Below are 14360 nucleotides of genomic sequence, written 5' to 3'. Positions count from 1 at the left end.
GAGTTGAAAAAGCTGAAATTGCTTCCCTTTTCCTCGTTTAATTTTTTCTTGTGTAACAAAAAATACATATTTGGCATTGTTGTTGTTGGCAGGGCTGTGGAGTTGGTAAGCCACAGTTGCGACTCCGACTCCTGGATTTTATCAGGTTCCGGCTCCGACTCAGACTCCTTCATAAATGGCCAATTCGTAACAATAAATTTACTGTTGTCAAATATTAACATCATGCTTATTCAGTTTCTCACCATCATATAAGAAATCAGACCACTTAGAGCAAAAACTATATTTATTAGAATACTATTAGAATATAGCAAATAACTTTTATAAACTTTTCTAAATTCTTGTAAGTAAATATGCAATAAACACTGTTATGCAGTTAATAAGAGGAAATCTATAAATTTGTCCTCAGAAAAAGTATTGTCTCTGTGAGATCCTCCTTCATGGATGCCCTAAAATCTGATCTAATTATTTTGAGAGCAGAGAACAACCTCTCTACACTATCTTGGGTTGGTGGCAAAGCAGTAACCACTCGGGCAACATCTCTGACAATGTCAGGATACAGAGGAATCGCTTGTTGCACTGTTATTTTTGATGAACGGTCACATTTCTCAATTTCTTTTAGTGCACATGAAAAATTCACCTGAAATGTACTGGCTGTGTTCTTTGATGGGGATGACTCCTCTATGCGGGAACGCTTTGCACGGTCCTTGTGATCCAAATATTTTTCGAAATTAAATTCTTCATCAGTTGATGAGGGTGAAGATGTGGCAGGACGACCAAATTCTTCTTGTTCCTCCTGACTGTTCTGCAACCCTCTCATCCTTACTGCTATTTCAAACAGCTTCTTTTCCTTTAGTTAGCTGTTGATCATCTAGAAGAATCCGATGCATTGGGTCTACATAAACAGCTGCCAAAAGAATGTTATTTTGTAATAGTAGCTCCTCTCTCCGTTTCATTGATGTAGCAATGCCACTTGCAATTAACCCTCCTCTTTGGGACAGGCGCAACATCAGGTTCTTCCACTCCTTTAAGAAAATACCTGGAGTTAAGTCCTCTGCTTGTAATTTTTTAGTCACTGTAAATGGGTGCTCTAGCAATTTTTCCAGCTCAGTCACCTGATTCCACTGACTTTCATTTAGCGTCAGTTGAGGGTTAGCCATGTCTACAAGAAAGGTTTTCAGTTCAACCAAGCGCTGAATCATTAAGTACTGCCCCATCGTGTGGCTTGATCAATAATTGCCCCTTCTCCAGCACGTCTCTTCAAAATTGAGTCAACTTTAGGGTTTCTGGCAACAGTAGCCAATTTTCTCACCTTGCCAATCAGTGCTGTCTCTTATAGCCAGCTGTAGCGTATGCACAACACAGCGCATGTGATGAATGAAAGAACGTATTGACACAGTTTCAACAAGATCATCTAAACTATCATGTTGCTGTTCATCTGAAGCAACTTCAGTTTGCTCCACAGTTACAATACTGTGTTCCTCTATTTCAAACATTTCTGTGTCTGTGGGCCCAGAATTTTCTTCTAGCTGCTGGTCACCATCATTACTCTCATTCATTAGCTTAATAGTACTTATCATATTTGAAGCATTGTCAGTTACAACAGAAAGAACTTGCTCTTTTTTAAAGGGAACCTGTCACCCCCGTTTTTTGAGATTGAGCTATAAATACTGTTAAATAGGGCCTGCGCTGTGTGTTCCTATAGTGTATGTAGTGTACCCCGATTCCCCATGTATGCTGAGAAATAACTTACCAAAGTCGCCGTTTTCGCCTGTCAATCAGGCTGGTCAGGTCGGGAGGGCGTGGTGACATCGCTGGTTCTTCCTCAGCTTTACGTTGGTGGCGTAGTGGTGAAGACACAGCGCGCGATCTGCGCTGTCATCCCTTTCGTCGGTGGGGGCGGCCATCTTCCTGGGGCCGCGCGTGCGCAGATCGAGTGCTCTGCTGCACGGGGCTTCAGGAAAATGGCCGCGGGATGCCGCGCGTGCGCATTAGAGATCGCGGCGGCCATTTTCCCAAAGCCGAGATGCAAACTCGGCTTTGGGAAAATGGCCGCCGCGATCTCTAATGCGCACGCGCGGCATCCCGCGGCCATTTTCCTGAAGCCCCGTGCAGCAGAGCACTCAATCTGCGCACGCGCGGCCCCAGGAAGATGGCCGCCCCCACCGACGAAAGGGATGACAGCGCAGATCGCGCGCTGTGTCTACGCCACTACGCCACCAACGTAAAGCTGAGGAAGAACCAGCGATGTCACCACGCCCTCCCGACCTGACCAGCCTGATTGACAGGCGAAAACGGCGACTTTGGTAAGTTATTTCTCAGCATACATGGGGAATCGGGGTACACTACATACACTATAGGAACACACAGCGCAGGCCCTATTTAACAGTATTTATAGCTCAATCTCAAAAAACGGGGTGACAGGTTCCCTTTAAGTTCATGGTCTTGCAGAACCTTTTACACCAAGACCTGGAGAAACTCACGGGTGAGATGAGCTTTGGTGTCTTTTACTGCCAATGCCTTGGTAACTATTTCATTTTTGTCACAAACAAATCGGACATTGATGGCAAAATAGTTCACTCTGTGACGTGTGCAGGCATCCATTTTAAGAAACAGAAAGCGTCCCTTGAGAGTTTTTTTAAGTTCTTCATTTTGTTTAAAAGCTTCTTCGATTACTAATTTTCTAATACTCTCTCTCCAGAGAAACACCAAGCTTGCGGGCCATTTCCCCATTCAGACATATAAAAGCTGGTCGTGAAAATAATGAAATAGGCACACTATCCTTTACAACAAGCTCTATGATCTGTTTTTTAATGTATCTACTGTCATTGTCACAGTAACTTTGTCACTGACATATCTTGCAACTGATGGCTGCAAAGTTCTCTGCTCCTTTGTTTGGCTGGAAGAGCTGGGCACTGGTTCATTGGTTTGGATGCAGTCTTTCTCATCCACCGCTTTCAGTACTTCTGGATGAAAGCGCTGTAAATGTCTCTTTAGATTAGAAGCTCTGGTAGAAGCATTTTTATCTTTGCCTGAATATGCACCGATCTTGGCTTCACAGCATTTGATTTCCTCTGGATCATTTGTCATACACTGACAGACATAATGTTTTCTATCTTGAGTGATGGTGAAATGTTCAAATACAGCTGATTTAATGTGATGCTTCTTTGACATTCTCAGGTTTTTAATTCTGCATTCACAATCCAAATGACAATTGTTTTTCCTAAAAACAATTGTACAAAATTATTACCAGGTCGTACAACTGATATAGTGGTTAGTAGTACTGTTATTCCTCATGTACTCAGTTAACTGATGCAAAGTTTGTTGAAAGGATAATACTTCTTAGGCTACGTTCACATTGGCGTTCCGCCAATGTGCGTCGCTGTTGCGCCGGCGACGCAGCGGCGACGCAGCGGCGACGCGCCCCTATGTTTAACATAGGGGACGCGTGCGTTGTTTTGGTGGCGTTTTTCGCCACGTGCGTCGTTTCCGACGCTAGCGTCGGACGCAAGAAAACGCTACATTGTAGCATTTTCTGTGCGTCCGATTTTCGTCAAAAACGACGCGCGCGTTTTTACGTGCGTCGCGCGTTGCGTCGCCGACGCAGGGCGGCGCAACGCTAGTGTGAACCTAGCCTTACAGTCTTCCTCTTCTGAGTAGCAGCTGTGAGATGCTTGGAAGACGCACACCAAACATCTAGTCTAGAGGAGGAGCTTTACTACTAAGAATTTGCAACACATTTTCACTTTCAGTTTCATACATTGTAAGTAGGAGGGTTGGAGCAGCATGAGGATAACCAAGTATAAGATTAGATAAGGGCAGTGGAGAACAGTGACACACAAGAAGTAAAGGTACCTTCACACATAACGATATCGTTAAGGATATCGTTGCAACATCACGCTTTTTGTGACGTAGCAACGATCCCGCTAACGATCTCGTTCTGTGTGACGATGACCAATGATCAGGCCCCTGCTGGGAGATCGTTGGTCACTGGGGAATGATCAGGACTTTTTTTTGGTCGCTGATCACCCGCTGTCATCGCTGGATCGGCGTGTGTGACTCCGATCCAGCGATGTGTTCACTTGTAACCAGGGTAAATATCGGGTTACTAAGCGCAGGGCCGCGGAATGTAAGTATGTAGTGTTTGTTTTTTTACTTTTACAATGGTAACCAGGGTAAACATCGGGTTACGAAGAGCGGCCCTGTGCTTAGTAACCTGATGTTTACCCGGGGACTTCGGCATCGTTATAGGTTCTATGTGACAGCTCTCCAGCGACCACACAACGACCTAAACAGCGACGCTGCAGCGATCGGCATCGTTGTCTATATCGCTGCAGCGTCGCTAAATGTGACGGTACCTTTAGACTTTTCAATGCAAAATTGACTGGAATTGAGATAAAAACCATGTCTCGTTTGGAGAGCCCCCTGATGTGCCTAAACATTGAAATCTCCCACAAGTGCCTCTTTTGGAAAGTAAACCCCCTAAGGAACTTATCTAGATGTGTGGTGAGCACTTTGACAAACCAAGTGCTTCACAGAAGTTTATAATGTAGAGCCGTAAAAATAAACATTTTTTCACAAAAATGATCTTTTCGCCCACAATTTTTTATTTTCCCAAGGGTAACATAAGAAATTGGACCCTAAAAGTTGTTGTGCAATTTTGTCCTGAGTACGCTGATATCCCATAGCTGGGGGTAAACCACTGTTTGGGCGCATGACAGAGCTCGGAAGGGAAGGAGCGCCGTTTGACTTATCAATGCAAAATTTACTGGAATTGAGATAGGACGCCATGTCGTGTTTTGAGAGCCCCTGATGTGCCTAAACAGTGGAAATACCTCAATTCTAACTCCAACCCTAACCCATACACACCCCTTACCCTAATCCGAACCATAACCCTAACCACACCCCTAACCCTAATCCCAACCATACCCCTAACCCTGACACACCCCTAATCCAAACCGTAAATGTAACCCTAACTTTAGCCCCAACCCTAACTTTAGCCCCAACCCTAACTTTAGCCCCAACCCTAACTTTAGCCCCAACCCTAACTTTAGCCCCAACCCTAACTGTCGCCCCAACCCTAACCCTAACTGTCGCCCCAACCCTAACTGTCGCCCCAACCCTAACTGTCGCCGGAAAATGAAAATAAATACATTTTTTAAATTTTATTATTTTTTCCTTACTAAGGGGATGATGGAGGATTTGATTTACTATTTGTAGCGTGTTTGTAGCACATTTTTATGATTGGCAGCTGTCACACTAAAAGACACTTTTTATTGCAAAAAGTATTTGCGTCTCCACATTTTGAGAGCTATAATTTTTCCATATTTTGGTCCACAGAGTCATATGAGGTCTTGTTTTTTGCGGGTCGTGTTGTCGTTTGTATTGGTACCATTTTCGGGCACGTGACATTTTTTGATCGCTTTTGTATTCCGATTTTCCGCATGTTATTCCACTTTTTGTCCGGCCTCATGATAAAGCGTTGTTTTTTTGCCTTGTGTTTTTTTTTTTACTGTGTTCACTAAAGGGGTTAACTAGTGGGACAGTTTTATAGGTCGGGTCGTTACAGATACGGTGATACTAAATATGTACTTTTATTTATTTATTTATTTTTTTTATTTAGATAAAGAAATGTATTTATTGGAACATTATATATATTTTTTTACACATGTAAATATGTATATTTTTTTTTTTTACTTTGTCTCGGGTGGGACATTATTCTATAGTGAATCACAGTGAATCATTATTCTATAGTGAATAGCGATCTGACACTTTGCAAAACATTTTCAGATCAGCGATCTGGCAGGCAGTGCTGCAGGCTTGCCGGCGCTTGCTCTCAACAGGCGCTTGCAAGCCACCTCCCTACATGACCCGGAAAGAGCCCTGCGGCCATTTTGGATCCAGGGCCTGCAGGGAGGAGACGCTCAGAACAATGCATTCACATTGCGTTGTTCCGAGGGTCTCAGGGAAGCACACAGGGAGCCCCCTCCCTGCGCTAAGCTTCCCTGTGCCGCCGGAACGCTGTGATCATGTTTGATCGCAGTGCTCCGGGGGTTAATGTGCCGGGGGTGGTCCGTGACCGCTCCTGGCACATAGTGCCTGATGTCAGCTGTAATAATAAGCTGACACCTGCGGTGATTGGCCGTGATCCTTTCCCGTGAGCGCAGCTGATTGTCTATGATGTACTATCCCATCCCTGGGAATTAAGTCCCAGGTCACCTTGACGGGATAGTACGTCATATGGGATTAAGGGGTTAATAACTTTATTAACCTGCCAGGCGACTGCACTTAGCCGATTACTGCGGGGAGGATATTATCTTTATTCTCCGTGCCAGGTGTCGGATTTCGGTCACAGGGTCTATTCCGATGCTTGTTAAAGGAAATTTGTCACCTAATTTTTCGCATATAAACTGCGGCCTTCGCCATTAGGGGCTTATCTACATCATTCTGTAATGCTGTAGATAAGCCCCCTATGTAACCTGAAAGATAAGAAAAACAAGATTAGATTATTCTCACCCTGGGACAGGGCGGTGCGGTTCTGGTCAGATGGGCGTCACAGGTCCGGGTCTGGCGCCTCCCATCTTCATATGATGTTCTCTTGCTTGCTTCTGTCGCGCCTCCCGCACAGGTGTAAGTCTAAGTCTCTGCCCTGATGAGGGCTTTGTAAAATACTGAAGTGCGCAGGCGCTGGGAAAGGTCATAGAGGCCTAGCGCCTGTGCACTGCAGAACTTTGCTCTCCCCTCAACAGGGCAGAGAATTACGCCTGCGCAGGAGCCGCGACAGAAGCAATGCAGAGGATGTCATCACATGGAGATAGGAGGCGCTGGACCGCAACACCTACCGGTCCGCCCTCCCAGGTGAGTATAATCTAGCCTCTTTCACATCTTTCAGTTTACATTGTGGGCTTATCTACAGCATTATGGAATGCTGTAAATAAGCCCCTAATTGTGGTGGCTGCAGCTTATATGTCAAAAATGAGGTGACAGGTTCCCTTTAAGTCACCGATGTGAGAATACAGAGGCCGTAACTGTTCCCCCAGTACTGACTGACACTGGAACTGTATTGGGGTCAGCTGTCAGTCAGTGCTTGGGGCACAGTTACAGATTCTGCTCTGTATAATGAGGTGGTGACTGAGCCGCCACTGCCCTCATGATTGAAACCCAAACGCTGGCAGGGAGAATAAAGTTCATTTTCTCCCTGGAGCGTTTGGCCAAGTGCGGGCGCTGGGCAGGTTAGTTGTGCTATTAACCTGCAGATTAACCCTATAGCTTCAGGTTAATAGTTTTTTTTTTCTGGTGACATTTTCCCTTTAAATGTCAGAAAACCCCTTTTAGGCTGTGTGCAAGTATATGCCATATTTTGTTTTGTCCCAGAGAGTTTACTGTATAGCTGAGCAAAAAATGGACTGGCTAGGAGAGATGTGCATGTTGGATCAAAGTCTGTTAATCCTGTAGAAACATAAAAGGTAAAAATTGTGTGTTATTTATGGGTCAACCACCCTCCCAGTTCTCTCCCACTACCTGACGGGGAGCAGTGGAGAAAGCACGTGGGATGGGGGGGGGGGGGGGGGAAGTCGGCTAGGGACAGGAAGGGATTCTGACCAAGAGGTGTGCAGAGAAAAATTGGTTTCAAATGCTTGGCCAGACCCTGATTCTGAGGCGCCACCCCCAGAGGGATATCTGTTCATTGGAAGCCGTTGTATATGATTACATGATGAAAGTGGCTCATGAGAATGTCAAGGGTGTGTTAAAATTTAATTCCTCAAAGTACTCCCCTTTTCCTCTGATGACCACTTAAAGGGGTTGCCCACTACTTTCAATTAACCCCCCAATGTATCCCCTCCGGGGCCCCTAACGAATTTTGTAAATACCTTCCGTTGCCGAAACTGCCTGTGAGCGGCGCTATGCTGGCGGCTGAGTCCGGGTCACGTGACTCCCAGGCTGCAGCTAATATCCGCCAGCGTCGCGTCAATTTCCTGACTCTGGAAATTTACGTGACATTATTATCAGGCATGATCCAGCCTCCACAGACAGCGGTCACTCATTAAGAGTGACTGGGCTGTTGGTGGTGCTGGGGTCTGCGGGCTGTGTGGGGGGGTCTGTGTCAGTGTAGGTGCAGGCGTCGTCTGATGGGACTACAAGCCCCATCGGGTTATGCCTGCTACACTGTCAGTGAGTGACGCATTAGCCAATGATGGGACAGTAGTAGTCCCATCATCCGGCTAATGTGTTGAATGTAAAAATAAACAGCAAAAAACATACAGAACATACAACAAATAGCATACAGAACATACATATAACATACAACACATAACATAGACTACATACTCATCAATGACCGAATTCCCCGAATCCGTTGTCTCCTTTAATAAAAATAAAATAATAAACCAACCTATACTTACCTTTCTCCTTCGCCTCATTGGGGGACACAGGACAGTGGGTGTATACTACTGCTGCCAGGAGGCTGACACTAAGTAAACATAAAAAAAAGTTTAGGTCCTCCTCCGCAGTATACACCTTGCCACTGGCCACAGGCGAATCCAATTCATGCTTAGTGTCTGAAGGAGGCACAGCTGTGTTCCCAGATCTCCTGGACCTTTTCTGGAAGCGAGACAGGGGCGATGGATCCTTTTGAAGGGGTCCGATCTCCCCAAACCATCAATGGGCGAGCACGTGGGGTGTCGCCTCCGTGTATCCTCTTCCGCAACGTGGGACTTGCCGGACTAAGAACTGACCATCGTAAGGTAATGGAACCCTAGGCTGTACAGGCGCGTATGGACAGTCTGTGCAGCCCCCACTGCATCACCAATGCTAGACAGCGGTGATAAAGGGGTCGGACGATGAGAGCTGGAGTCAGCACTGAGTATGTGCTGCTACAGCATGATAAAAGGTAATATTGCTAAAATAAACACAGTGGATGTTTTGAGTGGCACATAATAGCAAGATTTATGAAAAAAAAAAGTTATAGTACTGGATAATGTCTTTAATACATTTTCAGCTGTTTTAGGTGTTTCTTTACTCCTTATTTCCATATGTGTGCCACCTTGGTTTTGCTGCCTTCATTCTAAATCTACAATGTTTACATTTTGATAACAAAGAAATCCATTGTGTTAACAAGTGTCCAAACTTGTGAACAGTACTGTATTGTCCAGGATAATAATTTGAAAAGATGTTGGAAAATTTGACCTACGGTAATATCTTCCTATCTACTTAAGTATATAAAGTAGTATACAGGCCTTAATATGTTTTTTTTTTTTTTTGTCCGTAGAGATCTGCATCCTGGCACCAAATCTGTTCAAGTAGTGTTGAGGTAAGTAACTGATACCTAGGCCTTTTTTTTCATTATGTAGTTCACGGTGTGCGCTACATCTGTTTTTGTTTTCCCTCAGGATTTGTTATACTGACACTAGCTGTCCACAAGAGGATCAGTACCCTCCCAACATTGCTGTTAAGGTCAATCACAACTATTGTTCAGTGCCAGTAAGTAAATGTTGCTTTGCATAATCCCATAGTAATTCTTTGTGCTCCCTGTTGCTTTGCATTGAGCTTCATTAAATTGTATTTTTATTCCTTTAGGGCTATTACCCCTCCAATAAACCTGGTGTTGAACCCAAGAGGCCCTGCCGCCCAATTAATCTTACAAATCTCATGTATTTGTCTTCAGCCAGCAACAAAGTTACGGTCACATGGGGAAACTATGGCAAGGTATAAATGTATTTTCATTTTTCTGAGCCTTGTAATGGTAGAGAAATTCCTGTGTTTAGAAATCAACAATTTGTCATTTACTTTAAATGGATTATCTGCATAAAGTCCTATGGATTGGGTGGATTGAAGGGGATTTTTAGTGGACACCTACCTCACTGCTGTCAGCCAATTACAAGCTGCAAAGAACATCTCTCGGGAGGACTCATATCAGTTCATACATTACACAAACACACATTTTATTACAAGTAAACTGTGTAATGAGCAACAAAATGAAAATGATGTAGCTCACAAGTACAATTCCTTAGGCATCCCACTCATGTGGGAGGAACTGGCCGTCCCGCAGGTGAAATTGGAAAGGTTGACAAAGTGTTCAGGATCCTTGGAGACTCAAACACAATCCAGCACATGAGTAAAAAATCCTTATTTATTGGTGAAAATGGGACAAATCAAATCACAGATTGTGACTGTAGTCCTTGATTTGTTTTGTCCTATTTTCCCCAATAAATAAGGAACTTCTACTCGTGTGCTAGGTAGCGTTTTGGAGTCTCCCAGGATCCTGGATGTTTTCTCGCTCTTTCTCTACAATATTGTTATTAAATTTTGTAATTATGTGAAGGGTATGGATAAAGGGTAAGGATAAGCAGGGACAGGGAAGGGAAAGATATCCCCAAGTATTATGGGGAATGAGGGAAAGAAAAAAGACAGGCATATATACAAATAAAAAAGCAGTTGCATAAATTTACCCAAAATAGCTGTCGCTTCCTATCATCACCTAAAAGGAAAGCAGCCTTTTAATATAGTAAATCAGTAGGAAATATCGGCAAGATCAAGTGTTGCTTAGAAGCGAAACCTAGAAGTAAATCAGTCAGTACTATTAATAAGACTAGGTAGCTTAAGCATAAAATAACACAAGATATTTGATGCTTCGTGTCAGCTCCTAAGAGTAGAGTACTCAGTAGTATCAGCGACCGTTCAGTATTATAAGCTATTCAGTAATATTAATATGCTCAGATAGTAAACCTAGAAGTCTGTGAAGTAAAGTAAGTTATGTTGTGTGATATAAGGTCTGCCATATCCAGGAAATCAGTCGGAAATATTCGCAAAATCAACTGTAGCTTAAGAGCTAAACCTATAAGTCTTTGGAAAACAAAGGTTATATATGTTATGTAATATATGGCCTGCCGCATCCGGGAACGCCCTAGGCGGCCCTAAGACCAGGTGGAGGAATGTCCGGTTCATTAAAAAACAAACAAACAAAAAAAAGACTATAAAAGTGGAAAAGTTACCGTATATACTCGAGTATATGCTGAGATTTTCAGCCCAAATTCTTGGGCTGAAAGTACCCCTTTCGGCTTATACTCGAGTCATGGTTGGCGGCGGGTGAGGGGGAGAGAGGACTGCCGTATATTTGCCTGCTCCTGGCGCGCCTGTCCCATGGTCTCTGGGTGCCGCAGCTATTCCTCTGTTCAGCGGTCATGTGGTACCGCTCATTAAAGTAATAAATATGGACTCCACTTCCATAGGGGTGGAGCCGCATATTCATTTCTGTAATGAGTGGTACCATGTGACCGCTGAACAGAGGAAGAAGCTTCCGGAGACCATCTGTCCGGGAGAAGCTGCCAGGGACTACGCCGGAGCAAGTGAGTATTTCATAGTCACCTGTCCGCGTTCCACCCGCCGGGCTCCGCTCCGTATTCCCGTCCTCTTGCTATGACTGTTCAGGTCAGAGGGCGCGATGTGTGTGCGCGCCCTCTGCCTGAACAGTCAGTGCAGAGAGACGGGACGCTGAGGAGCAGCGGGCAGCCAGCAAGGAAGAGGTGAGTATGTCATTTTTTTTTTTATTTCAGCAGCAGCATTACATCTGGCACAGTTTTATATGGAGCATCTATGGGGCAATAATGAAATGTATGGAGCATTTTATGTGGCACATTGTTATATGGAGCATCTATGGGGCCATAATCAACTGCATGGAGCATTATATGTGGCACATTGTTATATGGAGCATCTATGGGGCCATAAAGAACTGCATGGAGCATTATATGGGGCTTCTATGGGGCCATAAAGAACTGAATGGAGCATTATATGGGGCATCTTATGGGGCCATAAAGAACTGCATGGAGCATTATATGGGGCATATTTGTATATGGAGCATCTTATGGGGCCATAATGAACTGTATGGAGCATTATATGGGGCCTATTTTGTATGGAGCATCTTATGGGCCCATAATGAACAGTATGGAGCATTATATGGGGCTCCTTATTCAATATGGATATTTAAAAACACTTAACCGACTGATGTCTCAATTAATTTTACTTTTATTGGTATCTATTTTTATTTTTGACATTTACCGGTAGCTGCTGCATTTTCCACCCTAGGCTTATACTCGAGTCAATAAGTTTTCCCAGTTTTTTGTTGCAAAATTAGGGGGGTCGGCTTATACTCGGGTCGGCTTATACTCGAGTATATACGGTAATTCAACTACTCAGATATCTAGTTGTAGATTAATTAGTAGCCTTGAGGTTCAATCAACTGGGGCAAAGATCCAACTTCAGTGTAGATGGTAGTCCAGAGGTGGCCTAGAAATTTTAAAACCAGCACATTCGAGGAAATTAATTCCCTCTTCCGGAGAAGATATATGGATTAATCTTGACGCATGTTTCACCTGGAGCGATGATGATTCAGTCCAGACATAGGGAATCCCAGTACGTAGACGTTCACGTGTAATGTGGGAAAAAATTTTTCTCTTTTGTAAAGTGTCTTTTGACAAGTCCTTGTAGAATATTAAAGGGAACCTGTCACCCCGAAAATCGCGGGTGAGGTAAGCCCACCGTCATCAGATAAGCCCCCGATGTTACCTGAAAGAGGAGAAAAAGACGTTATATTATACTCACCCAGGGGCGGTTCCGCTGCTGGTCCGGTCAAACGGGTGTCTCTGGTCCGCTGCGGCGCCTCCCATCTTCATTACAAGACGTCCTCTTCTGATCTTCAGCCACGGCTCCGGCGTACTTTGCTCTGCCCTGTAGGATCTTTCAAGATTAAGAACTTCAGCAGGATTAGAACTCTCATATGAAGCCCCACTTGACGAAATAGTGTCAGAGAGATCACCCATACGGTGAGTAGAAGTGTCAATATTTTCAAAAAACTCCTCTGAGTGTATACTCACTATGCTCTCTAAAGAGTCAGGAGAGCTGTTTGATTGATTGGTCGGGGCATCACTGATGTCCCTCCAATAGAGGGCCTCCAATAAAGCATCAAACTTTTTAAAGGAAGTAATTATATCCTTATAGAGCACTGGATCAATTCCAAGACTGTCTGTCAGGTTGCTGGGATACCCTGGGAGGTCTTCTGAGAGTGCCCCTTTAAATCTCCCATTCTTGTTGTCTGATATGTTATGACTGGGAGGGCATGTGTCAGCAGGGTTATGGCCATTTGATTGTATGTTGGGGTAAAAGGCTTCCCTTTAACAGATATATTCCCACTTCCCCAGTAATATGCAGGTTGAGATCTGATTGCATATGTGGTATAGGAAGAAGCCGTGGAAGTCTGCTTACCATTGCTGGTATCTGATAAGCCCCTCTGAGCCCCTGTAGGGAGTTCTGTTCCGCCCTATCCTCTGTTTGTGTACGGATCTTCTCCTCCAGACTGCGACCGCGGCCTCTCTGCTGTGCTCCGGTGTTTTCCCCTTCATTCTGGTGTAAGATGATTACTTCATGTCCGCGCTGCTGCGGCAATGAGCACCTCTGCTCCGTTGCTATGAGATCATGTGACCGGGATCTGGCTGCCGCTTGCAGCCTCGCCACAAACACCGGCGCTTTGTGCCTCAGTTTTGCTTCCTGGTCCCGCTTGGCTGAGAACTTCCTGTCGGGCGCCTTTTGCGACCGTACTGCTGAGTCATCAACGGCTCTCCCCTGCTTCCTGGTGCCCAGACTCACCGCGGCTTTCGGACTCTTCTCCTCGTCGCTGCAAGTTGGTGCAGGGTTTCCGGTAAGGAGAGGCTTCCTCCCGGCGAGGGTCCCGCTTGGACGGCTGTGCTTTGAAGGACTTCGGTCTTGCCCGTGTGTGTCGAGAGCCTGATGCTGTAGTTGTAATTGTGGGACTGGTCTGCTTATTTCCGGGTGCTGCTGATAAGCCTCCGCTGTGGCTCCCAGCTTTTCTTTGTCCCAAGAGAGGATTTTTACCCGCAGGATCGGGTCTATTTTTCTTGTAGGCAAATCCAGGCATGTTCGGAGTCCTTTTTAGTCCAGATTTTTCACTTTATTGTAAGCTTTAGTTGCTGAGATTAGGGAAATTGCAGGAGCTCCCTTCTTCTTGCAAACCACGGCCCCTCTCTTTCTAAGCTGTTAAATGCTTTATAAACCCCTACTATATTATAACAGCTGGCTGGTTCCATCAGGCATAAATTGAGCTTTATAAAATCCTTTCAAGTAAGTAAACCATCCATCACAACCTTCTGTGGCAGACTTGTCATTTCACTGCATTTACAGTAAAGCTAGATAACAAGATCGTTCGACATTTCTGTGCTGACCATTGTTACATTTATACCTTATGGATTGGTCAACCTTTACTTTGTATATTTTCTCTACTAATTTATTGCTCTAAACGAGAAATATTACTCACCCCGTTTTCACCTGATAAATCTATGCTGCTTAAAATGTTG

The 14360-nt window shown here is 44.6% G+C and overlaps 1 protein-coding gene across 2 annotated transcripts in view; it reads left to right on the top strand.

Annotated features, from left to right (window-relative positions):
• The window catches only part of PIAS4 (protein inhibitor of activated STAT 4), a 232317-nt gene that overhangs the window by 157719 nt on the left and 60238 nt on the right, over window positions 1–14360 (top strand). For both annotated transcript variants that reach the window (XM_069767935.1, XM_069767939.1), the window contains exons 4-6: window positions 9266–9307; window positions 9387–9477; window positions 9574–9702. In XM_069767935.1, coding sequence (XP_069624036.1) covers window positions 9266–9307; window positions 9387–9477; window positions 9574–9702 — 262 coding nt within the window. The remainder of the gene's footprint in view (window positions 1–9265; window positions 9308–9386; window positions 9478–9573; window positions 9703–14360) is intronic.

Source organism: Ranitomeya imitator, chromosome 1 (assembly GCF_032444005.1).
Source record: "Ranitomeya imitator isolate aRanImi1 chromosome 1, aRanImi1.pri, whole genome shotgun sequence".
Lineage (NCBI taxonomy): Eukaryota > Metazoa > Chordata > Amphibia > Anura > Dendrobatidae > Ranitomeya > Ranitomeya imitator.
Note: the sequence above shows the minus strand (reverse complement) of the source record. Positions and strands in the feature narration are given on the sequence as shown.